This window comes from Acomys russatus, chromosome 4 (assembly GCF_903995435.1).
Source record: "Acomys russatus chromosome 4, mAcoRus1.1, whole genome shotgun sequence".
NCBI classification, from domain to species: Eukaryota; Metazoa; Chordata; class Mammalia; order Rodentia; family Muridae; genus Acomys; species Acomys russatus.
Window position 1 is genome coordinate 2,799,877 of NC_067140.1, and position 26,923 is coordinate 2,826,799.

At 46.5% G+C, this 26,923-nt stretch overlaps 1 protein-coding gene across 1 annotated transcript; it reads right to left on the reverse strand.

Moving 5' to 3' along the window:
• Positions 1 to 3,792: 3,792 nt before the first annotated feature.
• On the reverse strand, positions 3,793 to 23,608 carry Nsfl1c (NSFL1 cofactor). Its single transcript, XM_051143542.1, has 9 exons — positions 23,443 to 23,608; positions 20,999 to 21,096; positions 15,355 to 15,429; positions 12,879 to 13,044; positions 12,120 to 12,212; positions 10,809 to 10,918; positions 9,794 to 9,931; positions 4,937 to 5,101; positions 3,793 to 4,034 (listed from the first exon to the last, which is right to left on the reverse strand). Exons 1-9 carry the CDS (start codon positions 23,545 to 23,547, stop codon positions 3,872 to 3,874), a joined length of 1,113 nt encoding a protein of 370 aa, XP_050999499.1. The 5' UTR covers positions 23,548 to 23,608; the 3' UTR covers positions 3,793 to 3,871.
• Positions 23,609 to 26,923: the final 3,315 nt, after the last annotated feature.

The following is a 26,923-nucleotide window of genomic DNA, read 5'->3' on the forward strand; positions in this document are numbered from 1 at the left end:
TTCACAGATATTTTTGGTCCCCACAGTGTGAGATGAGGGAGCTACTATAGAGAAGGTTAGGTGACTGCCTTAAGGTCACACCTAGCAGAAAATGGAACCTAAGCTCAAAGCCAGATCTGCCTGTCGTGTCTGCTAGTTTGGGCCTTTGAGGAAAGCTACCCCCAACCCCGCCTCTGCTTCTCCCTCCCCTGGAACTCACAAGAGATTTGCCAGCCTCTGCCTCCGGGTGATGGGATTAAAGGCATATACCACCAAGCTCAGAGATTTCCTCTCTTTCAAAGAACCAATCCCCAGTCTTCCTTCACCACCCAATTCACAGGTGCTCTCTTCCACCAACTCCTCCACTCTCTACAGAGCCCTGTCATCCCTATCACCTCTGTCCTTGGGCTTTTTTTCACAGCAGAAGAGCTTGAGGTCATGGCTTTGCAGTCCAGCAGCGAACGGTTCGAATGTAGTTCTGCCCAATTCCCATTGGTATCGTCTCTTTAGGATCACCATAGTTGGTACCTCTGAGTGTTGCCAAACTAAATGAGGTAGAAAGTACAAAGTTAGTGCTCAAAATAATGGCAGTAGTTGGCATTATTGGTAGTTCTGGTCCTGGCAACAACCTCTCAGGTTCTCAGTAGGCCGTAGTCGGCAGGCCAGGTTGCTGGATTTTCTTCACGGCACGCCTCACCTCCTAAGTACGTATTTTGGTCTGAATTTGTTACCATCTGCACAGAAAGAAGCTAAAGCAACCAGGTCCTGCAAAAAGCTACCTCTCTGGCTGAGAGTCTGCTCTGGGGACATTGGGGTGGGGTGGGAACTGTAGTTATCAGGCACTTGCCACTCAGGGCACGGGCATCCTTTGGACAAGCATCTCAATTCCGTTTCCACTTAATCTGCCCCACCATTGGTGGATAACACAGAACACTCCACCCTGGCAGAGCTTAGGCTCTAAGTGAGGGACAAAGTAAACAAACAAAACACAGAGAGTGAAAGTTATCAGGCAAGAAGCAAACCACTAAGGCAGAGGACGACAGAGGGCGGGGGCAGGGGTTATTCTTGCAGGGTCCCTTAGGGGTTTCCAGGGAGGATCAAATGCACCCAAGGGTGTTAGAGAAAAAAGCATATGGTTAATGTGGTGAAAGGAGCCCTCTACTGGGTGTGACAAGGCTGCTGGTCAAGGCGTCAAGACTACAGAGTCAGGGAACCATGGTATTACAGCTTACTGTCTGTGCGGGATAGATGAAGCTGGTCAGGGAGCTAATGGCAAGTGGCGCTTCCGTGGTACAGAAGGGTAAAGCTACTGAGACTGGGCCTATCTGGTTCCTTGGAGCAGCTACTTCTCTTTGGCCCCATAGGTGCCAGAGGCCACTGCCATGTGGGGGAAGAACGCAGTTATCTTTAAGGGGCTAGCCACTGGGAGTCTGACCATGCTCTAGTGTATATGGGCAACACAAGTTGACTTAGTATATTGAGGAGTGGAATGTGTGTGTAAGGGTGGGAGAGTGCTTTGTATAAAATTCCCAAATAAGAATACTATGTTACGGGTGGGGAGCTACTGAGACTGACCATATGCAGAAGTGGCTCAGACTGGGAACCGAGTTAGAAGCTTCAACCATGTGCTTTCTACCCTGCTTCTCAGACTTGACCACAGAAGTATGGCCTGGAGGGATACAGGAAGACACACCTTCAGACCCTAAGACAGAGCCCCACCCACTTGCAAGAAGGAAGACTTTTTGTCTGGGCCTGAGAAGGGGGGGGGGTCTCAAGATAATAGCTGCTTGAATCTGGTGGCTGGGACAGAGGAAGCAGCAGGGGCCTCTATGTCTGCACCAGCTGCTTCTCATGAATTTCAAGTCACCCTGAAGAGTCTGGCAGGGAGGGGCATGCTCTGTAGTGTTGGGGCAGGAAACAGCTAAAGATGCTCTGGAAGGAACTGTGGCAGGATTATCTAAGGACGAAATGTGCCCAGTCCCTGCCCTCATGCTTCCTTCCTTCCATAATTATCTTCCAAGGAAGCAACAGATGTAAACCACTCCACCTGCGAGCTGTTTGGTGTAGTCAGTAAGATCGAACAGCACATTCCAGCTTGAACTGCACTTGGTATGAAAGGCATCATGGAGGCATAGTAACTTCCAGACCAGCCAAGCTAACACTGGGACCCTGTCTCAAAAACAACAACAAAAACAGGCATCATAACGAACTTCCCTTTACTCTAGTGAATATGAGGTATCCTTCCAAGAGATCAAGACGTGTCTGGCATTCTAATACATGCTTGCCACGGCCCACTTAATTTCAGGCGATTCCCCTACTTTTCATGCAATGCTGGGATGATCCAAAATACTTGAGAACAACTGGTCTGAGTTCAACAGCCCAGGGTTAGTAGCCGGCGTAGCCATAAAATCCCATCTGGGCGGACAGATGTTTCCATTGGAGCCTCCAGAACAGAAGCCTGAAGCTGGAAACAGCCTCCCTGGGCATGGAGCCCATTTCATGCAGTTCCTCTGGCCATGGGCCAGGCACAGGACTGGAGCAAGTTCAAGCAGCTGCCATCCATACTTATTTCACAGGCAGGGGAGAAACCCAGGACTCTTTGCAAACACTTGAGGATGTAGGCTGCAACCAGGAAGTGTGGAAGGGGCCTGAATTATGCAGGAAGGCCTGGGCATTAGAGCATGATCCACAACCTTGCTCATGCACTCACCATTAGCAAAGTGTGACCTGGGCCCCTCAAGTGCAGAAACAGAGGTGCTGCTAACTTCCTACCAAACAACTCAAGATAAAGGACAAACTTTATTGTCTTCATTCTGGTTTTTAAATGGCCAATTTTGTTTTTCCAGACCTTTGTTTCTGGTTACCTTCATATGTTGGAGAGCATACTGCAGTAGATGTAGATGCTGCAGCCCCAGCAGGGCATTGCTTGCCCTCTCTCAGGATGCTTCGTGGCAGCTCAAGCTGGCTCCTGGCTCAAGGCAGGGCAGGACACAGCACAGCACAGTCAGGGAAGGAGAAGAGGCTCTATCCAAGGTCCCTACTACCCACCTTATACCTTCAAGGCTGGGATGCGCCTCAAGCTGATGCAAGTCAGAGGTTAACAAGGCAGGAACAAGTGTGAAACAGAACTTGTGACCCCAAACCACATGCTGACATGAATTACATGTGACCACATAAAAATTTGCTTCTCCAAGACTCTTGCAAACACCATGCCCACAGTTAAAGGCACTAGAGATATGAGACACATCCCAACACCTGAATCTCCCACTAGCATTAGTGACACTTTCTGCTTTCTCTTAGACAGACACTCTAACTGAACTCATTTAGGTTGTCATGTGCCACATCCCAATGAAAAAATAACTCTCCACTTGTATGCCAGAGACTGCTTTTGAAAACCCAAGGCCACACCAAGAGGGCCAGTGTGGGTGATGAGGGAACTGAAAGAGTACTCATCTCACTGGATAGGAGTGGCTGCAGAGGATGCTCCACACAACACCTGCAGCAGGAGGACACACCAGAAGATGAGTGCGTGTGCACAGTGACTTTTATGCAGAGGATGAAAGCAAAGTCCCCTTACCATGCCCCAAGATAAGATTTTCTAGCAATCAAATACAGCTCCAGAGGGAATTTCTATACAACAGAATTGGTGGTGTTTCTTCAACTTTTTTGGTTGTTTTTATTTTTTTTCTTTAAAGTCCATTGATCATCACAAAAACTCAGGAGATACAACTAAAGAAAAAACAAATGTCCAACTGAAGTCTAAGGGCCCAGAGCTACGGATGAGACGTGGCACTGGAAGGGCTGGGTGTATACGGGGGCGGGAAGGGTGATCCCCATAGGCATGGCTGCAGTCATGGGAGACACACAGGAAGGTGAGGCAGCAGCTGGGCGGTTATGTTAACCGCTGCACGATGACAGCGTTGAGAAGGTTGGCTTCCTTCAGGGTCTGGTTCTCATCAGCCAGCTCTTTGTTAGGGAAGGTTGTCATAAGGACAAAGCTGGTGGCAGCCATGGCTGGCCGGGCATCCACGATGAAGAGCCGGATGTCACTGATCCTGGAGGAGTAGTGTAAGGGGAGGCAATGAGCGGGGTTCTCTCTGCTGCTGTCCCCAACCCTGGCCCTTGGGAAGAGGAACACGCCGGGAGGCTCCTCACCATTTCTGCTTCCCTGTGCCCCTTCTCTACAGAGCAGCCAAAGCTGTCTGTCGCCTGGGAAGCACATCAGGCCCCTTCCTTCCCATGCATAAAGCTCCCTCCTCTTGGCACTATGTAGTAGTGGCTCATGACAGCCTGGACAGACAAGATGCAGCCTAGATCTCTCAGCCATATGCGGCACAGGCTGTCACCTGGGTGAGGTTAACCAGCGAGGTGAAACTAAAGCAGTAACTGGTTGGTGAGAAGGTCACAACCCTCTCTGAGGGAAGCACCAACATTAGAACATTCTGGAAGAATATGGGAAGATCTTTGAGTGCTTTATACCTTATCTCAAAGGCACATTTGGCTAGCACTCAAGAACTGCCAAACTACTCACTGGCCCACACCTGAGTCCTGGCTTAGCTGGCCCACTATGGATGAAACTTAGATGCCCTGTTTTGAGAGAAAGGAGCTTCAAGTATCTTTACTGGTGATAGCCCCCTAGCACTTCCGCTGCTGGTCTCTTAAGTCTGTGGTACCTCAGTTTCCCTATCTTTAAAACCACAGAGGTACTTCCTTTGAATAAAGACCCCGGTGGCTTAACCCTGATGATGAGAAGTGAGACCTGCAGATGAGCTGTGAACAGACCCAGCGACTTGTACATTCATCCCCCGACCCAGTGACTCCTCCAGGGATGGTATGGATTGCTGGATGACGTCCACGAGGGACAACAGCTGCCTGCTTCCCACAGGTCTGTCCTGGACTCTGGGACACTCTGGGACTAGATAATGCTGGCAAAAAGTAGTTTAGATAGAGGAGGTACCTGTGGCTGTGGTTGAATTTCTGCACCAGTCTCCCACCGTCTGCAAGTCGGATTTGGATGTTCGTAGTAGGCTCTGCCTCATTGATTAAGATGGATGAGCTGGCTTTGGCTTCATTTTCTGCTTGCTGGGCTGGAGAGCTGGTGTTTAATACCTGGGGGGCTGTGCTGAGGGGAAAGGAGTGCATCAGAGCAGTGTAGAAACAAGGCCCTCACAAGCAGACATCTTTGGGTTCTTACTGAGCAACTGCTATGTACCTGAGCCTGCATCTAATGCTGTTGTCAGTGACTAAGATAGGTAGAATCCTGCCATCATGGACCTAATATTTTGGTCCAAAGGAATTTACCTCAGATCATAAACAACAATCACTCAGATCAGGCGCTCAACCTGGGTGTCCTTTATGACAAAGGCTAGAAAGAGGACAGCCTGTGGTGGTAGAGATAAGACTGTTGTGAGGCTAAGGATCCCACAGATCAGGAAGTCTCAGCCTCAGTGAAGTGATTAGAGGATGAACTCCAAGTCCCTGGCTAAGGTAGCTTTGGCAAAACCTGACAAGGGACTGGTTGTGTTATCCTCTCAGGCGCCCTCTAGTACACTGTTTCTCAGCCTTTCACGCTGCGACCCTTTAATACAGCTCCTCATGTTGTGGTGACACTCAACGTAACATTTTCATTGCTGTAGTTTTACTGCTGTAATGAATCATAATGTAAATATTTGTGTTTTTCAATGGCCTTAGGTGGCCCCTGTGAAAGGGTTGTTTGACCACCAACGCGGTGGCAGCCCACAGGCTGGGAACTGCTGCTATGGTATGAACTTATGCACAGAGGCGCTCCTATGAGCCAGCCATGGTGGTGCTGAAGGAAGGACCCTGAAGGTCAGCTCAGGCATTCATTATACAATGAACAGGACAGAGCATCTACTGTCATTAGTACTCACATCTTAAGAACGAGAAGGACCCGGGCCCAAACTCACCTATTAGCTGTGTGTCCTTGGGCTAATCAAGTTCAAGTTCCATATATATATATATATATATATATCTTTTTAATTGAGACAGGATCTCACTATATTGCAGCCCATGCTGGCCTAGAACTCACTATATAGTCTGGAGTGGCCTACAGCATATGGAAATCTTCCTGATATAACCTCCACAGTGGCGGGGTCACAAACATGTACTAACATGCCCACCTTTCATTAGCAAGAACTTTTAATAAGGGTCAAATATGCTTGTCTTGCTAAGTTTTAGTGAGGATTAAAGGGAGAATTAGCTAACATACTTGGTGTGGCTGACAAAAACAAGAAACATAAGGTTCTCACTTCTCTACGCCCATTTGGGGTTCTCTGTTCCCTGAATCACCAGCCAGACCAGCCTTTCTCTTAGCAGATGACTTGGCCTCAATCTCGGAAGATAAGAAAGACCACTAGGTGACAGCTCACTCATCTCAGCATAAGGCTTCTAACTGGGTCAGTTCCCAGACCACCCTTCTCCCTCCTTTATAGCCTAAAAAGAGAGGGGGCTGGAAAGACGGCTCCAAGGTTAAGGCACACACTGCTCTTGCAGAGGACCTGAGTCCAGTTCTTGGTTCCCAACTGACGTTACCTCCAGCTCCAGGGCATCCAACACCTCTGTCTTCCATAGGCATCTGCATTCACATGCATATTCCCACATGCAGATACATACAAGTACACATGACCAAAAATAATAAAAAACAAATCTTAAAACAGCGCCATTACAGGCCACTTCAGAGACCGAAATGATGGCAAACTCACTCAATACTAGGTCCTTCTACATGTTACACTAGTTAACCCACTGCAGAAAAAGCACTTCATGGAACTATTTAGGAAGCACTACTCCGGAAGAAAAACAGCAAAGAACGGCCAAGAAATGGACACCCCTTTCTGTGAGAAGACAGGGGCTGAAAGAATTAAAAGTGGAACCCCAAGAGCACCAACCATACTCGTGCATGTGAGAGGAGCTGCTTTGATGTCACGTTCTTGGCTGTTAAGATCCAAGCCCGGGACAGTGGCGAGTATCACGTCGGCTGTTCAGTTAGGCTCTCAGGAGCCCATCCCTGTCCACCAAGAATAGTTTCACTACCTGACATTTCTGGGAGGCTGCAGTTCACTGGGAGCAGCAGTCACAACCAAGCCTGGAGTCAAGAGTAAGAGACTGCTATTCCAGTAGGCAGTGTCCACTAGGTGGCCGGGGCCAACCACTCACTCTGTGGTGGTGCTGCCTATGACTGAACTTTGCAGGCACAACTTTCCTGAACCATTTCAAACACATTTGAGACGGGAATTAGCTCCACCTCAGAGACAAGAGAACAGCAGCACATGCTACAGATCAGTCTCACAAAGCTTTCTCCCTCAAGTCTGTATGTTACACCAGCCCAGGCCTCACCAAATTTAACTTCTGGAAATAACCCTGACATTAAAAATCCTTTCTTAGGCCAGCCAGATGGGTTAGTACCAGTTCAAGGCTAGTCTGGGCTACAAAGTCAGACTCTGCTTTAAAAACTAGAACAAGACCTTGAAAAGGACTTGGGGTTGAGGATCAGAGTCATTTCTTTTGATCTTCTTCCCAATGTGGCCACACTGAATACATTTTTTCTTAATTAAAATTCATCAATGTTCTAACTGTATGTGTGCCTGCAGGCCAGAAGAGGGCATCAGATTCCATTACAGATGGTTGTGAGTCACCATGTGGACGTTGGAAATTAAACTAAGGACCTCTAGAAGAGCAGCCAGTGCTCTTAATCCCTGAACCATCTCTCTGCCCCAATGATTAAGTTTTTTTCTGCATTACATTAAAAAAAAAAAAAAAAAAGGTGAGGAAACAGAGGCATAGTGAGGTAAAGATCTCAAGCGCCAATCTGAGGTGGAGGATAGGGGTATAATCCTAGGCATCTGGGTCTAGCCTGTGCTCTTAACACAGGGCCAGCCAGGTCTCGGAATTATATAGATACAGGCAGATTAGAGGAACCTGACCCCAAAAACAACAATTAGACACGATGGGTTTAAGAGAGCATGACAAAAGATGAAGCTGAGTAGGTTAGTAGGAAGGGAGGGCGATATGGTCAAAATAGACTGTATGAAATTCTCAAAGAATAAAAATGTTTAAAAAAAAAAAAAAGGGTAAATAAACAGCTGGGCATGGTGTTTTTGCAGCAAAGTTGAGAAAATAGCTCAAAAGACATATTGCACCTGGCATATACTAGAGGCACAAACACCACTGTGGCTGTACAAAGTTATCTAGGATGCCCAAAGTGTCCCCAGTAAGAACAGAGACAGGAAAGAGCCCAGTCTGGTACTGGTCAGCACTGTGGCCCAAGGGGTGGCCCCACTCTCCAAGCTATGGTTCTTATATGTAGAAACGGAGAACAAAGCAGGGTTAAAGTCACTAAGTATTGGAATGCTTAATACCGCAAACAGCAGAAAACCTCAAACACCTGTGTACTTCAAAGGTCATCAGAATCCTGGACCAAAATCACTTACGAGATGTCAGGTTTAGCAATGAGTTCTAAATGCTTTCAGAGATGGAAGAGAGAAAGGCAGCCACTCTGATGCTGAGCGGCATCATTCTTTAAATGAGAGCAACACGCTTACAGAAGGTGAGTCCCAAGCCACTCCATATACTTTACAGGCAGCTCTGCACATCCGTTTACACGACAGGCCCTCTCCTTAGTCCTCCAGAGAACTGCTTCCACTGAAGCCACTGCTCCCTACACAGCAGAAAGGGATTTCACCATGGGCAGGGAAGGTGAGCGGTAACCTCTATAAGCAGGCTTTTCTTTGGTGGGAAATGACGCCTTGCTCACGTGCAGAGCCTCTGCCACTCAGCTGCTCATCACCTTCTCAATGGAATCAATTGGCACTGAGCTACTTTCTTCAACACTTACAAATCCTGAGACTCAGTCCCGTCCCTTACACGTTAGCACTGCAGAAGGCCTGGAGTAGCAGAACTCCCTACTCGTGTGCAGCAGCGCCCTAGGCACTCATGGTGTTTACAACTCAGATTGAAGTAAGTGCAGTATTTACCACTGTTAGGTAAACTCCTGCTCAAACAAATGGATGTAAAAGCCTAAAGCCACCACCACCATTCGAGACAACTCAAGAGTTTTCTCAATGCCTTTAGATTGAGATGAATGACCCATTCACTATACAATATAACTTTTTATATATAATTTAAAAAACAAAACCCCCAAATCTCCATCTGTTTTATTTTTGAGGTAACCCTGAAAAAAACTGAGCTAGGCACGGGTGGTGCCTGCCTCCTTCCAAGTGCAGCAGGCTGAGGCAGGAGGAGCCTGAGAACAAGGCCAGCTGGGCTCAACAGAGCCCCGGCTCTGTCTTGACTACACAGTACGAGTCTCACCTCCTTTCTAAGGGCTGTGGTGTCCCTGGGCTCCCAAGCCTCCTGAGCACTGCTCCTGGGAGGTGGGGTTGGACAGGAAGCTGGAAGTTCCTGAGCCCCAGCCGCCATGCTTATTCTAGGCTTATAGCATACAGGTCATAGTTTCCCTGACACTCAGGACTCTGAGTCAAAGCAGTAGTCACGTTACACTTCCTCTTACTGCTCACGCCAGGCAGTTTTACATGCATTGGCTCCTTTACACCTCCCAACAATAATCCTGCCGGGTCGGACTCTTATCAGTCTTCATTTATAGTTGAGGAAACTGGGGCTCTGCAGTCTAAGGCCACAGAGCTATACAGTGAAGGCGAGCAGAGACTTAAATCAAACCTGTAGACTCCAGAGCCCATACTCTCCTACTCTTCCTCCTCTCAAACAAAACTACTCTAACCAATAAGGAGCTCTTCACAGCGAGAACACAGGTCCAGCTCCACCTGACACCGCTTCTCACCTGCCCAGTTTCTGGCCCTCGCCAGTGAAGGCTTTGAAAGCTCCTTTGGGCTTCACGAAGTCCTCGTCCCGATGGTCCTCCATATCCAAGTTCACCTGTCCACCGTGAGCTAGCCTTCGAAGCTCTGCAGGCACTTCCCTGCGGAAAAAGGTGACGTTAGGGTTCATTATAAGGACGGACACACTAGCAATGGGGGCATCCTGTTTAAGTTTTTATTGTCACCTTGATATTGCCTAAAGTCATCTGGGAAGAGGGAACCTCAATTGAAGAACTGCTTTGCCCAGATGGCCTGCAGCCATGTCTCTGAGAGATTGTCTTCATTGACTAGGCCCAGCCCGCCGAGGACCACACCATCTCTAAGCAGGTGAGTCTAGCTATGTAAGAAAGCCAGCTGAGCAGGGGTCAGTGAGCAAGGTAACAAGCACCCTGTTACCTGAAGGTGTAAGCTCAACCTTTCTCCCTCAAGTAGCTTTTACTTATGTTTTAATCACAGCAACAGAAAGCAACAGTACACAAGGTGAGAACAAACCTCTCAATTCCTCTGCTGTCAAACCCTTCTCCCTCCTCTTTGTCTCTCCACCTCTCCCTGTCTCCTTTCTAGACCCCTGAGGCCTTTCATGAGGAGAGGAACTGGGGAGAAGATGAGGACATACCCCCACAGTTGCCACAGTACCTCACACTCCAATGGTATGAGGAGAGGGAGGGTGGCCATGGTGGATTCACCAATGTCTGGCTATGTAAGTGGCTATCTGCCTGCCATTTCAGTTACAGCACGGGCTGTTTATTTGGCTACTTACGTCTGCCTCAGGGCAAAAGGCAATAGACAAAAAGGCAAAAAAAAAAAAAAAAAAAAAGTCAAAGTTTTTTTTGGAGTGATCTGTGCATGTTTGAGTCAGTTTGCTAAATCTGCTTTAATACCTTTACTTTCCAAATAAATGTTCTGTCTCCTCCTTTCCCACCTGACACCTCACTCACTAAAGTGAGACTAAGGACTAAGGTGGGCTTCTCTGCGTACCCTCTACGGATAGACTCCAGAAACTGGGCATTGGATGGGTCTTGGTAGCTTCGAAGTTCGCCATTGTCTAGGCTGAATCCAGTTTTCCAGAGCTTCAGCACTACATGAACCTGTGACAACAGGAGGTAAGAAGCAGTTAGTCATGACAGGAACCTAGAAAATGCGGTTTAAACCTGCAAATGAGTGGGTTTTCACTATTTCACCACATTACCATAAACACATCAAAAGTTAGCATGTTAGGCACATGAAAAGGGTTATCAACAACCATGTGTGTAAGCACCAACCCATACTAGGAACATGCTATGACACAGGTTAGGAGAGGCGGGGTGGTTCTAAAGAGTCTTCCCTACCGAGGAGACTGTCCAGGAGGTGGCTCAGGCACAGCTCTGGCTCCCTAACTGTAGCACTGCCAGCGTGCTTCCTGTGTAGCTTGTGCCATATTCTGTGCCAGTGTCAAATGTACTTGAGTTATTTTGTAGTTATTTAAACAGTGGTATCTGGGGTTGGAGAGACGGTTCAGTGGTCAAGAGCAAGGAGTGCTCTTCCAGAGGACCCAAGTTTGGCTCACATTGCTCATGTCAGGTGGCTCACAACTACCTGGACTTCCAGCTCCTGAATCTAACACATTCTTCTGGACTCTGGACTCACATCAATCTCCTGCCCACTCCACATAATTAGAAAATAAAAATCTCAAGAAAAAGGATATGTACAATTTGTCAACAAGTCCTTATACACACTTACAGACAAGGGTTGAAAGGCTAACAACTAATGCATTGGCAGCTACCACTACAAGTCTATAAAAACTTTACTGTCTTCCTGCTTGACCTTATTTGGGAATAAAACTAAAATGATTTAAAATATACACCATAGAAAGGAATGGACACGAAGCTATGCCAAAGTAATTTGTGGTATTAAAATTTTTTAAATGATTCAAAATTATATAGTATCACTATATGGAAGTGTGTGGAAAATAAAGAGCAATCAAACAAAATGAAACAAACCCAAACCAACTCAACCAGATCCATCTCAATTTCAGGCCTTCTTTGGCATTCTGAAGGAGGTTCTTCAACTATTCCCAAATCACCAGAGCACCCCCGTCCACACACACTGTCCACAGAACACTCAAAGGCCTTCCTGTCCATCCTCTTCCCCACCCTTTGCCCTGGCCCTCTGCGCACCATGGGAAAACTATCCCTGTTCAGATAACAGCAAGGACACTTTCTGCAGGCTCCTCTTTCAGAGGCTGCTTGTTCACACACACCAACAGTCCCTTCTGAAATGGGCACAGTGATCTCCAAGGCAGGCACTCACATCTTGGCCCGAATGCCGCCTCCTTTCTCCTGCCACGTAGGCAGACTCTTCCTCCGGTGCTGCTCCAAGGCGGTAGCCCCCTCCTGCAAACGGCTATAAAGGACAAGTTCATAAACACTTGGTGGTGCAGCTCCTCAGAACAAAGACACATGAAGGATAAGGCAAGATTCTGAGCAAGCCTGTTAACCACTGGATATCAAGCTCACTGTCACAGGGCAGAGGCTGAGAGCTGGAAAGCTCAGCTAAAGGAAACAACTACCACAACTTAGTAATAATGGCTATGCAGGAATTGGAGTAAAGGATAACACTAATGACTTTTTGATTTTCCCAAAGACAGAAATTTTTACTTAAAAACCGGTAATGAAGGCGGGCACGGTGGCACACGCCTTTAATCCCAGCACTTGGGAGGTAGAGGCAGGAAGATCTCTGTGAGCTTGAGGCAAGCCTGGTCTACAGAGCAAGTTCCAGGACAGCCAGAGTCACATAGAGAAACAGTCTCAAAAAACACCAACCAACCATCCCCTTCAAAAACAAAACCAAAAACCAAAAACCAGTAATGAATGTAATTACAGTGAAATAAAGGAAAACACTAAGTTTGTCAAATTGGGTAGTGTGTTCCCAAGCTCTGACCCAGAACTCAGGCCACACTAGTCTTCCAAGCGAAGAGAACAAAATAACCCAGACACTGCTAGAAGGATGCAGGCCTCAATCTCAACCATGGAACTCAATTCCTTTGGGCAGGACAACCCTTATGCTCACTCTTGGTTTACTGGTCTCTCCAGGGCTCTTGGTCACTCGTTCCACAGCTACAGCCCCGTGCTCTTTGGCACCCTTAAACAGATCATCCACCAGCTCGTTGGGACTTTTCTTCCGGGGAGGGCCAACAATCTGCTGTCCACTTCTCTCTGAGCCCCCAGCATAAAACCTGTATAAAAATGCCAAACACACCAGAAAATGAACAGAAGACAAACCAGGCTTGGGGCACCCTGAAGCAAAAGGCACAGTGCCTCTTGTCTTTAAGGAACTTTTTGGCTGGCTAGAACACATTAAGGATCAGGCAGGCATGATACAATGGAGCAGCCATGAAGTCAGTACGGGTCTGGCGAAATGGTGGTGGTAGCAGGGAGATGAGGAGACAGGGTGAGAGCCAAGGCTGCCTAGCTATCTCCTGGGCCCTCTTGATGATGAGGTTATCAGGTAAAAGATTTGGGGGGGGGAACATTCCAGGCATGCACAACAGCACATTACTGCTGCAGGGGAGTTTCAGCGGGGCTCATCCATCTGAAGCCCCTTTCTAGGAGGCAACAGCAGCTAGCTCGAACAGCTCTGGATTAATGGTGGTGGTGCAGTTAGTACAAGCAGCTAGGATCCAGTCCTGGCTCTGCAACTGTGTGACCTGAGTAGTAAGCCAGTGCACTGCTTTGCACACGTTGTTGCTTTCCAATGAGAGAAGGATCCCATGCCCTACCTACCTGCTCCTTAAGTCAGGTGAGGTTCAAATCAGCACATGTATGCAAAAGAACAAGCAGAGCAATGCACACGTGAGGCAGACTGACACCACACAGAGAACACCTAAGGCTTGTCTCATCTGCCATCCTTAGGATGCACACTCGGAGCCTCAGGAGACATACTAAAAGCCAGGGAAGCTCCAACCTCAAAAATAAGCTCCAAGATACTCACATCAGGTAGTCTAGTGGCCCAAGAACAGCCTGAGATTAAGTTAGCACTTTCGATTAATCAGGAATGAGTTGTCATGTAGCTGCTTCCTCATCATTCTTAAACTAAGTCAGCATTTATGTCTAAAAGGGGCCAGTGGGAATTTGCAAAAATTAATCTTGGTTTGTAATTCCTCACAATTACTGTAGAATGGAGGCAAAGCTTAGGCCCTGGCAGGAATGTTGTTTCAGGTCTCAAGTGCCTAGGGGCCAAGGAAGTTAGTTATAGGATATGAAATAGTGGACAGTCACAATGGAGGCTGTGACCAGGCTAGGAAAGACGGAGGTGGTATTTGGAGCGAGGCAGTCACACATGTGACGGTGCCTTCTACTTGAGGAGTGTAACATCTTGAAGTTACCAACATCTCCGAGCCTCCAGTGTATTTAAAAGCAAAGTCCTGAGGTACTGTAAAGCACTACATGGATGAAACAGAACATGTGACTCCTCAGACCTGCGCTGTGAGGTCACTACATTCCCACAATAGATCTTCACCTCCCTGAGGAATGCTTAACCAGGCAGACCCAGGAAGAATACCCTGAGAAGCGAAGCTACAGCAGCTTGCTCTTGTTCAATCCAGGTAAATACAGTTCTGCCTGACTGAAAGCTCTCAGTTAAGGGATCTTTAAGTCTTAGCTTAAGAACTGGGAACCTGTGATCAACAGCCTTCAAAATATTTATGCTCTTGACCTGGTATTTCTGTTAAAGGAACTACTGTGAGAAAATAACTCAAAAGTGGCCAAAGATTAATATACAAAGATTCTCACAGCACTGATATTTACAGTAATACGGACATACTATAACCACTGGACATAGGGAAAACACAGCATTTCAGTGTCAGCAGCAAAAAGTCTGTGTCTAAGACAAGAAAACAAAATCATCTTTACCACATCAAATATGTTATACTTACAACAATAACTGCATTGAAACATACCAAAACATTAACAGTAATTATCAAAGAATAAATGCTATACTTTTCATTCTGTGAGTCTCATGTTTTCTACAATGAAACAGTACTTCTATTACAACATTCCTAAAAGTAAAAACAGTATGATTGTGTTGGGAGAATACACATTACACATTTACAAACCTTCTACTTATTGTATAATTTATTAATATGGATAAAAACATACCACAAGTAGATACTTGGCTATTTCTGCATTGTGATATTAAGGGTAACGTTTTCATTCTTAGAGGTTTTGTTTTTCTTCCCACAATATTCTTCAACAAATACCTTACTGTAACAATTACGGGAAAACAAAAACAAACAGAACATGACAAGGGGCGTGTGTATGTGTGTGCGCGCGCGCGCACGCGCGAGTGTGTGTTTGTGTAACAGGACGGCGGATAGACAGAGATTTCTTTTAAAGTACACAGAGCAAACTGTTCTCGGATTATACCCTCTACACACAGCAGTTGATGGTGGGCAATAGTGCCCATGTGTCCCACGCCTTGCCTTATTTTAGGTGATTTAAACACCACTAGTACTTCCTGTAAGCTGTGCTCCTGTTCAAAGCCTTACCTCTGTCCCTCCTCTTCCTCCTCCTCTTCATCTTGGTCATGAATGAGGTCTCTGAAGGATGTCACTCGATTATCACTAGAGACAAAAAGGAGCAAAATGAAGACTGACCTAAGTTTAGATAACAAAGGCTGTGGCATCTGTCTGTTAAGGTCACACAGGACTAAGAATAAGTTAGGAATGCTATGGTGAGGTGAAGTGGAATCCAATTTGGGCTGTTCTGGGAACGAGGTTCTTCCTTATTCACTACTTTTTGTTTTGTTTTGTTTTTTTTCTAAGTACATTTGATAAACTTTATCCATATATCCGTATTCACTACTTTTAAAACTTACTATTGAGGGCTGAAGAGATGGCTCAGTGGTTAAGAGCACTCACTTATTGCTTTTGCAGAGGACGCAGGTTTAATTCTCACAGCCATCTTTAATTCAGTTCCAGGGACTCCGACATCCTATTTCTGACCTCTGCAGGCACCAGGCATGCACACGGTGCACACACATACACATAACATTAATCTTACTACTGAATAGTTTTATCATTTAATTTTCAACATGCCAGGCAATAACTAAATGTTGGATTTATAAAGATAACTAGACATAGTTCTTACAGGCTAGTAGCACAGATAAGCGACTATCCACTACAATGCTGCACAACAGGAACTGTGATGGTACACACGGCCTTATGAACACAAAGCCTCTTGTCTAGTGTGGGTGGAAAGGCTTCCTAGAAAAAAAGACACATTTGGACCATTACCAAGGAATTGGTGGACAGGTAGTTGAGTGGAAAAAGGATGATGGAGACAGTGGGAAAAGGGAAAATAGCTTTATGGGAACATGTAAATGCAGAGAGAAGAGACTAACATGGTAGAGAAAGGCCAAGGAGTTGCAGAGAAGGAATGTATGGGTGGCAGGCAGCACAAGAGAAGATCCCTGCCTGTTTCCCCTGCAGGATTTGAAAAGGTTCTGCTGCTATTTAGAGCCTCATGCCTCAGTCTCCCAAGTGCTCAGAGCACAGGCACGAGGCACCACACCAGGCAAGTGTTATTACTAATATGAAAAGGGGAAAACCTGAGTGTACAGGGTGCAGAGGAGGGTTACGGAGGGCAAGTGTTTTCAACTGCCAATTTCCTCCTTTGTTTGGGTCTATTCTCAGTAAACAAAGGCTTACGGGCCATGAGACATGCATTTCATTTATAAAGACAAAAAAGAATTCTATTATATCTTGGGAAAAGTAGCTTTCCTAGAATGTAGAACAGAAAGGGGGCAATTCAAGTTCATGAGGTCAGACAGAGGAACAGCTGGTTACTAGGAAGAAAGTTACAGCTATGTACTAAAGCTTTGTTTCAAGGAAGCAAGTAGAGGACAGAAAAACTCTGAGGTTTCATCAGTTAGAAATGAGAGGATAAAACCCACCACCACCACCACTACCACCACCACCAATACAACTCCTGTTTGAGTTGTACCCTCTGGGTAGTCCGAGGGACATATGACACAGTACAAAGGATCCCAGTAATGACATCTACACTAATGCCTGGAGAGGCAACTTCCACTCACTTTCTCAGGTCTCTTTGCATGAATGATAGGCTAAAACTGAGAATTCATGGGGGAAAAAAACCTGCTTTATTGTTAACATGTCCATATACACCTGCCTGAGCAAATAACATACTCTCCACAAAGATTTGCCTTTTCAAACCTACATACATAAACCCAGTAGCACCAGACATACTTTGGTGTTGGTGCAGATGGTTCCAATGCTAATTCTGTTCCCTACTTTGGCATCTTGGATGTGCAATTTAAATTCTGTAAGCCTTTGTCTTCTCTTAATGCCAGCACCAACCTTTTGGGCCTTCTTCGTACAGTTGGCCTCCTGACACATGCAAATGCCTTTACATGTGATGGTGCACTTAGGAACTGCTTTGCCAAAGCCAATTCTCCAGTGCGGCCCTTAAATCAGAAGCACCAAGAGCTCTCGAAGTGAACCTCAATCCTCAAGCCCACTTTAAGTCTCTGGAGTTGGAGGTCTGGAAGTGGTGCCCTGCACAGTCCCTGCTGAAGAGGGGAAGAGGCCCCAAGTTTGAAGACAACTGCTCTAGGGTATCTCTGGAGAGTCCCCGTGTTTGATGGTCTTCATTTGGAGGCATTAAACTACTTCCCAGGGTTTCTGGTACCCTGAGGTAGCACAAAAGTCCCTTATTTCATTTCTGCTTTGAAGCTGGCCTTTAAAGTGGCAGCACAATTGTGTGACTATGGAAATGCATGCCCAACCAGGAAGGTACAAAGCATCATTTTGGCCATTCAGCATCTGGCGTGGGGTTAAGCCCAAGCAGGGTAGCGTGGCACATACCTATAATCTCAGCATTTAGGAGGCTGGGGAAGAAGGAGAACAAACTTCTTTATATGTAGTCAGCCTGGGCTACATATAAAGAAAGACCCTGTCTGGAAAAATAAATTCAGTGAGTGCAAATAAGTATCTGACCACTTGCTTTCCTTAATTTAAATTAATTTACATTTCTACAAGAGGCCCATGGTAGCCTATTAAGCAGTGTAACCTTAGGAAGGAGATAATGCAGGTCCTGAAACTTTACCAAGTACAGATTCTGTGAGATAAGAGAGATTAAAAAATAAATGTCAGGCTGGGCATGGTGGCTCATGCCTTTAATGCTAGAAAAGGGAGGCACAGGCAGGCAGATCTCTGTAAGTTTGAGGCCAGCTTGGTTACAAATAGAGTTCCAGGAAAGGACAAGACAGGACACAGAGAAACTCTGTCTTGGAAACCAAAACAAAAACCAAAAAGCTGTCTGCTGTCTCTTGTTAGATTCAGTGAAGTGCTGGACAGCATGGAGGCATCTGGCAGCTTTGGATTGAGATAGACCCGGCCTGAGTGTATCATGGCAACAGCTGTGACTCAGCTGACCTGAGAATGGCGAGCACACTTCCTACTTCCAAATCTGCTGAAGGCGTGAGAGAACACAGTGAGTCTACCTGGTACCAAGAGATAGCTGGTGCGCAAAATACGAACTCTCCTACTTCCCATCACCCTACTAGGACGAGAAGTTTCAGTTAAACTGTCAAGAAAAGGATTCAAGACAACGCGAGAGAGATGTTACTCATTACAACATGGATATGGCTAGAGGGAACATATTAGAGCCGCCACCAGAGTTCTGAGGAACAGGGCTGTGGTGTGCTCTGCAAACATGGCAGTGGGGCAACAGGCAGAAGGCTAGAGAGCCGTACAGCAATTGAGAGAGACACCAACAGACACGACAGGGATGGGCCATTAAAGAACTTAGTTTGGCTGGAACAAAGGATTAAAGAAAAGTAAAGGGGTTAAGATGAGGTAGGCAGATTCAGGGAAAACTTTGGCAGACTTCTGAGCATCCTTGAGAAGCAGTGTGCTGTGGCTGAGAACTGAGATTTAGGGAGCTAATCTCCATTTGTCAGGCTTCTGTGATCTGAGGAAGAAACCCAGCTCCTGTGTGTCCTCATCTTACAAGGCGGGCAGTAGAGTACTCACCTCATAAGGTGGTTGACAACTAAAAAAAATGTGTATACAGGCTTACCTCATGCACTGGCACTAAGCGCTCAGTGAAGGCAATGATTTGCACTGAGCTTAGACTCCCTCCCACTGTCAGTTATGCAGAACACCTTATGCTTTGAGAGGATCTAATACTCTCTTGCCAGAAGATAGCTGCCTACAGTCATTTCAGCCCTTTCTTCACACTCCTAGAGGATAGGGGCTCCACACTAAATGCCCCATTCTAGAGTCAAAGGAAAAGCTTAGTGACTGAGTGTTCTTGGTTGACATGAAAGGTAGATGACAGGTGAACAGGGATCAGTCAGCAGCAGGCTAAGTGTCCTGTAACAATTAGGCCAAAGGCTGGAGAGCTGCTCCCCCCCACCCCCACCCCCAAATTACTTCTGAAAATTTTCAGTCAGCATTTTCTTCCTAAACAAAGACAAGGACACAACAAACCACACCCCTTTGCCTTGCTTCACTGAAGTCCACTATCAAATCCAGGGCTTAATCAAAACAGTAAGGTAAGGCCAATAAGACTGAATTTGTGTCCAGGGTTATAGTCCTTTTAAGCTTAATGCTAATGCTGTTGTTGTTGTTTTTTTGTTTTTTTGTTTTTTTGTTTTTGGTTTTTCGAGACAGGGTTTCTCTGTATAGCCTTGGCTGTCCTGGACTCCCTTTGTAGACCAGGCTGGCCTCGAACTCACAGTGATCTGCCTGCCTCTGCCTCCTGAGTGCTGGGATTAAGGGCATGCACCACCGCCCGGCTTGCTTAATGCTAATGTTAAGCCGTAGTTCCTTGGTTGGTTTACTTTTATCATAGTTCTATGATAAACATAGAAACACATTTTTTGAGCACATGTGTCTGCCTGTTGTGGAATGTGTCAGTGATAGCAGGTAACATATGTTCTAAGTGCTACATAACATTGCTGGATGTTTTGTTTTTCGAGACAGGGTGATATAGAGATCCACCTGCTTTTGCCTCCCAGGTGCTGGGATTAAAGCAGTGTGCTACCAAGTCTTTCTACATAGTCAAGGTCTTTTTACATAGTTGTGGCTGTCCCATGGAGACAAGGCTGGTCTTGAACTCACAGAGACTCGCCTACGCTTGGCTTGCTTTGTAAGAATTAATTCACTGACTCTGCCAAGTGGCAGACACTAAAAGTATTTCCATTTGACAATGAAATCTGAGGAGCTGAGATAAATATCCTGCTCTAAGGCACAAGTCTCTGAACTTGGGCAGTCGGCCTCCCTGGCCCTACACCAATAAATTCTTGTTGCACTACGACTTTTGGGCTGTGGGAGAAGAGAGGAGGGAGCAAATGAATAGCATTAGAGGCTACATTTCAACTTCTCCTGCTTGGTACTTCTGGCATGTCAACAGCACACCAGTGAGGGCGGATCACAGAGCTGGATCACAAACGAGCTTTTGCCAGCAACCCATACCTCACAACTCACCCCCAGGCAATAACATACAGCTTCTTATCAGTACCTCACAGCCTATCACCTGCAAATAATTGAAAGATTACTTTCCTATGAACATGAGGACCAACATTCTCCTCCTGTGCAGTGACTGGCCACTGCAGTCAGGTCTAGGAAAGGTGAGGTAACGTAAAGGTTACTTAACTTCCCTAGTCAACTTCAGAAGAGGTGTTTATTTTCACAGTCATCTTAATAGGGTGATGGGCATTCCTAGAGTCATTAACGTCATCTATATCACAGCACTCAAGGAATGAAAACTTCCAGATATGAGACAGTTATTCCTCACAGTCCATAAATACAAAGCCCTTAGAAATCCTAAGTAGGGGCTAGAGAGATGGCTTGGTGGTTAGCAACACTGAATGTTTTCCTAGAGGATCCCAGGTCAAGTCCCAGCATCCACACCATCCATCAACTCCAGTTCCAGGGAAGCCAATACCCTCTTCTGGGCCCCGCAGTACAGAGACATACATGAAGGCAGAACATCTATGTTCATTAAAAACAACAGCAGCAAAACCTAAGTAGACCCTTGATCCCCTCAGTTTTCTTTAAGTAGATCTTTAAACTCCTTGCTTTATAATCCAAGCCTGACCCCTCTGTCAAGGCAGAAGGTCCCTTCTCTGGAAACAGTCACGTAGCAATTCAAGTTAGCCCTTACCTGGGAGCTGTGCCTCTGGACACTGAACTTGCGGTTGCCTGTGAAATGGTCACAATGTCTTCATCCCCTCCATCCTCATAAAAACTTGCTAGTGCAATCTGAAACAAAAAGAGAGAGAGAGAGTACCTTAGGACCCTCCAGTCTTTCACCTGACACATATCTGACAATGCAACAAAAACATAAAGAGATGATCCACACTTAAAAAAAGATGCCCTAACCCTGGAACCAAAGATTAAACAGCAAGGCAATAGACAACCTGTTAGCCTCTATATTCCCTGGAAAAAAGAAGAACCGCCCACTAAGGGAACGAAGATAACAAGCTAGATTAGTATGAAAAGCGTAAGGCCACCATCTATTATTATTTATTTGTGCCACATTGTCTGCACACTATGTATGTGTTAACCCACTTAATACGCTCAGAGCGTTACAATTAGTATTACCGTTTCATTTTATAGCTGGCACAGAAGGACTGAGAAATGATGGACAATTTCTGGAGGTAAGAAGTGGGGTCAGGGGCTGGAGAGATGGCTCAGAGGTTAAGAGCGCTGATGGCTCATCCAGAGGTCCTGAGTTCAATTCCCAGCAACTACGTGGTGGCTCACAACCATCTATAATGTGATCTAATGCCCTTTTCTGTCACGCAGGCAAGCACTGCATACATAATAAATAAATAAATCTTGAAAAATATATTAAAAAAAGAAGAAGAAGAAGAAGAGGAGGAGGAGGAGGTGGTGGTGTCAGGCTCAGCTCCAGGTAACAGGCTCAGGCTCTCACTCTTATGGTCTTATAGGTAGAAGTGACAGATGCTACTTCTCCTTCATTTGTGAAGCCCAATTTCCTATTTTGTGAAATGGGGATGCTCTCCCACCAACCCCCTAACACTGAATGAGACAATCACTAAGATTAATGCACAGCTGCCTTAGCTTTACACATCTGCAAGTCCTTTACACATGAGTCCTTTGGCCACTTGTGACTGCCACCAACTCAACAAGTAGGCATTTATTTACCACACATTTTCTACACAAAGAGATAAGACAGGACAATGAGGTCCCACAGAGACAGCGTCTGTCCACAAGCTGGCCATCTATTTAGGAGGAAATGAGCTGTCTTGGGGCAATCGCTCTGAAGGCATTCTTCATGAACTGTAACCAGCCTGCTGGGAAGTAGTGTGCCATTGCAGGACTGACATTTAGAGAACCTAAGTTCGAGTCCTGGCACTGGTAGCCAAGTTTCTAGACAGAAGCTTTTCCTTCTATCTTGGATTTCTGTTTAGCAGAGGCTTCAGAGTGCCTGTAAGAACACGTGATCTCTTCTTGTTTTGTTTTTTTGAACAGGGACTCTCTATTTAGTCCTGGCTACTCTGGAACAATGTAGACTAAGCTGGCCTTGAACTCAAGAGATCTCCTGCTTCCAAATCGCTAGAAGGATTAAAGAAGTAAAAATCCCTAATGTTTGGAAAGCTATTTAAATGCTGCAGTCAGCGGACATGGTTAAGGCACAAAGCTCAAACACCGAGCACATTCCGCGTCCCTCGGACGGTGCAATTCGTCATCCACCAATTAGGGTTAGTCTTTACCTGTTTAATTAGTAGTTAGTGAGGTCTTCAGCAAGTTACTTATCCTCCAAAGTCTCAGCTGTAAAATGTGAGACATGTAAATGAGACATTTTTGTAATGCTGAACAGTGCCTGGCTTGTAGTAGGTGCTTAAGAAATATTAGTCATCACCGTCTACCTAAGATGTAGGCTGGCCAAGGGCATTTACGCAATCAGTTCTTTCTGACATTAATTACTGTGTGTTTCTGAGCACCGAGAGATGGGCATTTGTTCTAGCGATTAAGTGTGCAACATTCCCTGCCCGGTGAAGCTTATCGTGTCTTCTAAATCAATCAAGTACGTTGTGACCATTTATCACACGCCAGTGAACAAGACAGTAAGGTACTAAGAAAAGTGAAGAGGCCCCAACCTTGCGCCACAGGTCGTCTCTCCAGGTAAATTAGGCAAAAGAGGGGGCACGGGCTGAATCCCGGGCACGGTTCCTCCCGCCAGCACCGCACCGCACCGCTGCGGAGGCGGGATCGGACGACCTCCGCGTCCTAAGCCCGTGTCTCGGACCCACCCAGCCACACGCCGCCACTCGCCGCGGCAGCCACGCCCCCAGGCGACTCCTCCACGCGGACTGCGGCAGCGCCCCAAAGTCTCGCCAACCCTGCGAGCCCGCAGGAGAACTGAGGCCCTGCAGAGCAGGCCGACCCCGGCCCCGCGTCCTTCAACTGCTGAGCCGAGCCGGCGACGCGTGGCAAACGACCCGGGAGACCATGAGGCCTGGGGCCAGGGCCGGGCCCCGCAGGGATGACGGTGCGCTTCGGACGCGTACGGATTAAAGCGCCGACTCCGCGCTCGGCATTCCCCGGGCCCGCCCGCCTCGGCCCGCCTCTTAGCGCTACCTGCAGGTCCCAGCCGGCTGACTCGAGGAAGAAACGGGCCCGGTCCTCCTCAGCGCCGGTCACCGCCACGAACTCTCTAAGCGCGTCCTGCCGCTCCGCCGCCATCTTCGTCCAGTGCACTTCCCAAACCGCTCCGGCTAACACTGCAACAACCCCAGCCCCGCTGCTGAGTTCCGCCCGCCGTTCTACCGGACCCAGACGCTAGGCGCTTTCTCGTAAGCTCCTCCCCTCGCGGTGCCTCACGCAAAGCCCTCCGTGCGGGAAACCCAGTTGCTTCGCTCCCTCTGGTGGCTGCTATGCGAACCTCACCCTAATGGCGAAAGGGTTGATCGTTGAGAGGTGAGGGGTTGGTTTTCCCACAGGCCTGTGGGATGAAGGACTCCATCCCTTTGTTTCGTTAATTTATTTACTTAATCATTCATTCCCTTCTTGAAGCATTACCTGAGAGCTGTCTATGGCTTGATGCTCTTCCAAGGGCGGTGGATATAACAGAGGGAAACCAAGTGCCCTGCCTTATGTTCTTTGAACTGCGTCCAATGCTCTCAGCGTCTCCTTGGTTTCCTATTTTTGTGAAGCCCTGAGGGCTTGCCACTTGTATATGGCATAGGCCAGTCCTTCCAACTGTAGTGGACAAGAGTACGTTTACTTTAGATTATTCAGTAGAGCTGGCGATTGTCATTTGTCTACGTGCCTCTATGGGAAACATGTTTTTGTCACGTGCGGCTTGTCCCTGTGATTGTGCAGTTTACTCAGGTGACTCTTCTTAACCCTCAGAGTACCAATCGCCCTATGCGCTGAATAAAGTTGGCTATTGCATGAGACATTAGTCCTTCTAATTTTGGGCTTCATTCTCCCAGGTACCACGGACACTAGACAGGTAAACAGTTGGGGCTCTACATGGGGTGAATAGGCAGTTTTTGTTGTTGTTGTTTGTTTTTTTTGTTTTTTGTTTTTTGTTCATAGTTCCCAAGGAAAAGCCATTCAACACCCAATCTGGTCTTGAACTCAATACCAGGCAGGCCTTGAACATCCCATCTTCTCTGTCAGCTTCTCAGGCAGCAGGCACGTCAGGGCTTAAAGGCGTGGCAACCATTCTGTCTCCAAGCCCAAATCTCTGCTCGACTGAAACTATACATCAACATAAAGCTTTGCTCCAGGCCTGGCGCTTCTCTGTTCACTCTGCTGTTTTGCAGCTGCAGTTCGTGTGTGGCGTGACCACTTCATAGACCCTGGCCAGTTTCCCCAGCGACTGTCCCTAGTGCAAGCACAGCCTGAGTGACTCAAGAGCTAACATCAGGTCTTCCCAGGGTGCAATTCTGTGTTCCTTGAGGCAGTGTGATTAAATCCATCCACAAGAAATCAATTGATGTGCCTTGTTGCAGATCTGCTGATTGTGTGTGTGTGTGTGTGTGTGTGTGTGTGTGTGTGTGAGAGAGAGAGATACCTATGTGGTTGTATGTATGGATATATGAAGTGTATGTGTGTGTGTGTATGTGTGTGTGTGTATGTGTGTGTGTATGTGTGTGTGTGTATGTGTGTGTGTGTATGTGTGTGTGTATGTGTGTGTGTATGTGTGTGTATGTGTGTGTGTATGTGTGTATGTGTGTGTGTGTATGTGTATGTGTGTGTGTGTGTATGTGTGTGTGTATGTGTGTGTGTATGTGTGTATGTGTGTGTGTATGTGTGTATGTGTGTGTGTGTATGTGTATGTGTGTGTGTGTGTATGTGTGTGTGTATGTGTGTGTGTATGTGTGTATGTGTGTATGTGTGTGTGTATGTGTGTGTGTGTATGTGTGTGTATGTGTGTGTGTATGTGTGTGTATGTGTGTATGTGTGTGTGTATGTGTGTGTATGTGTGTGTATGTGTGTGTATGTGTGTGTGTGTATGTGTGTGTGTATGTGTGTGTATGTGTGTGTGTGTATGTGTGTGTATGTGTGTATGTGTGTGTGTATGTGTGTGTGTGTATGTGTGTGTGTGTGTATGTGTGTGTGTATGTGTGTGTGTGTATGTGTGTGTGTGTGTGTGTGTGTGTATGTGTGTGTGTATGTGTGTGTATGTGTATGTGTGTGTGTGTATGTGTATGTGTGTGTATGTGTGTGTGCGTATGTGTGTGTGTATGTGTTTTTGTGTGTGTGTGTGTGTGTGTGTGAGAGAGATACCTATGTGGTTGTATGTGTGGATATATGAAGTGTATGTGTGTGTGTATGTGTATGTGTGTGTGTGTATGTGTGTGTATGTGTGTGTGCGTATGTGTGTGTGTATGTGTGTGTATGTGTGTGTGTATGTGTGTGTGTGTATGTGTGTGTGTGTATGTGTGTGTGTGTATGTGTGTGTGTATGTGTGTGTGTGTGTGTGTAGGACAGAGAGAGACTAAGAGAGTGAGAATGTTTACTCAGTACACTAATCTACAGACACAAAAAAGCCAATAGTGCAAACACACACACACACACACACACACACACACACACGATTGATTCTCCCGTACTTAACTGTCAGATCCTAAGTACTTGGAGCCCAACCCAGAGACTTGTGATGTTTTCTATAAACATTCAGAGCCAACTTCCAACGACCTAGGACACCTTGCTTTAGATGTCTAGCTTAAGGACATAACTAATGCTGAAAAATGTACTGTTATGTACTATTTAATTAGATAGCAAGAACTCAACCCATGCCCTCAGATACAAACCCCCAAACAGATGGCCCACAGGATAAAGCTAAGCCATCTCTGTGTGCTCTCACACTTCCACCGCCTCTCAGCCTCACCATGCAGTCCTTTCTCCAGATCCTCACCTGCTGTGCCCTTACCAAGGTGCATTTGATACAGTTTTCTTCTGCTGCTTTTTTGTTTCATTCTGTGATGGTGGTGAGTGTGTAAATTCACTTATATCCATCACCAACCTGTTACTTCCCACAGCCTCACAAATCACCATGACATCTCCACTGGCTGACTGGACTGGGACCAGGAGGCTCAGAGCAGAGGTAAGGTAGACATGTGTCCCCTACAGAGAAAGCTTGGAGCTCTCTCTTCAACAATGCTGCCCCAGTAAGCAAGAGTGTAGGCAAGTTGAGTTTGGGGTAGTAGTGCATGCCTTTAGTCCCAGCACTTGGGAAGAAGAGGCAGGCAGATCTCTGAGTTCAAGGCCAGCCTGGTCTACAGATTGAGTTCCAGGACAGCCAGGGCTGCATAGAGAGATCCTGTCTCAAAAAAAAAAAAAAAAAAAAAAGTGGAGACAAGTCAAACGGGGAGCCTCCCAACTCCATCTATTTATCCCTCATTTTTAAGGTTAAATTGGTACCACCCTGCTTAGCGGATGACCAGCAATTCCATCAGCTCGGAACTTACTGTTCAGCGATTTTCACATTGGCTGATTACAAGCTTTGTAATCAGCTTTCTCCTCTTCTTCCTCTACCTGACTCAGAGCATCATTGTGCAGGAAACCTCTATTAATAAATGAATGAGTGCATGAATGACATAACATA

Bases quoted from the DNA above. Each gene is read 5' to 3' on its own strand.
- Nsfl1c (XM_051143542.1), bottom strand. From the start codon at position 23,547: ATGGCGGCGGAGCGGCAGGACGCGCTTAGAGAGTTCGTGGCGGTGACC. The intron at 15,430-20,998 runs GTAAGGGCTAAC...TTTTGTCTCTAG, and splicing joins TCCAGAGGCACAGCTCCCAG to TGATAATCGAGTGACATCCT. The intron at 9,932-10,808 runs GTACGCAGAGAA...CTTTTTCCGCAG, and splicing joins CTGGAGTCTATCCGTAGAGG to GGAAGTGCCTGCAGAGCTTC.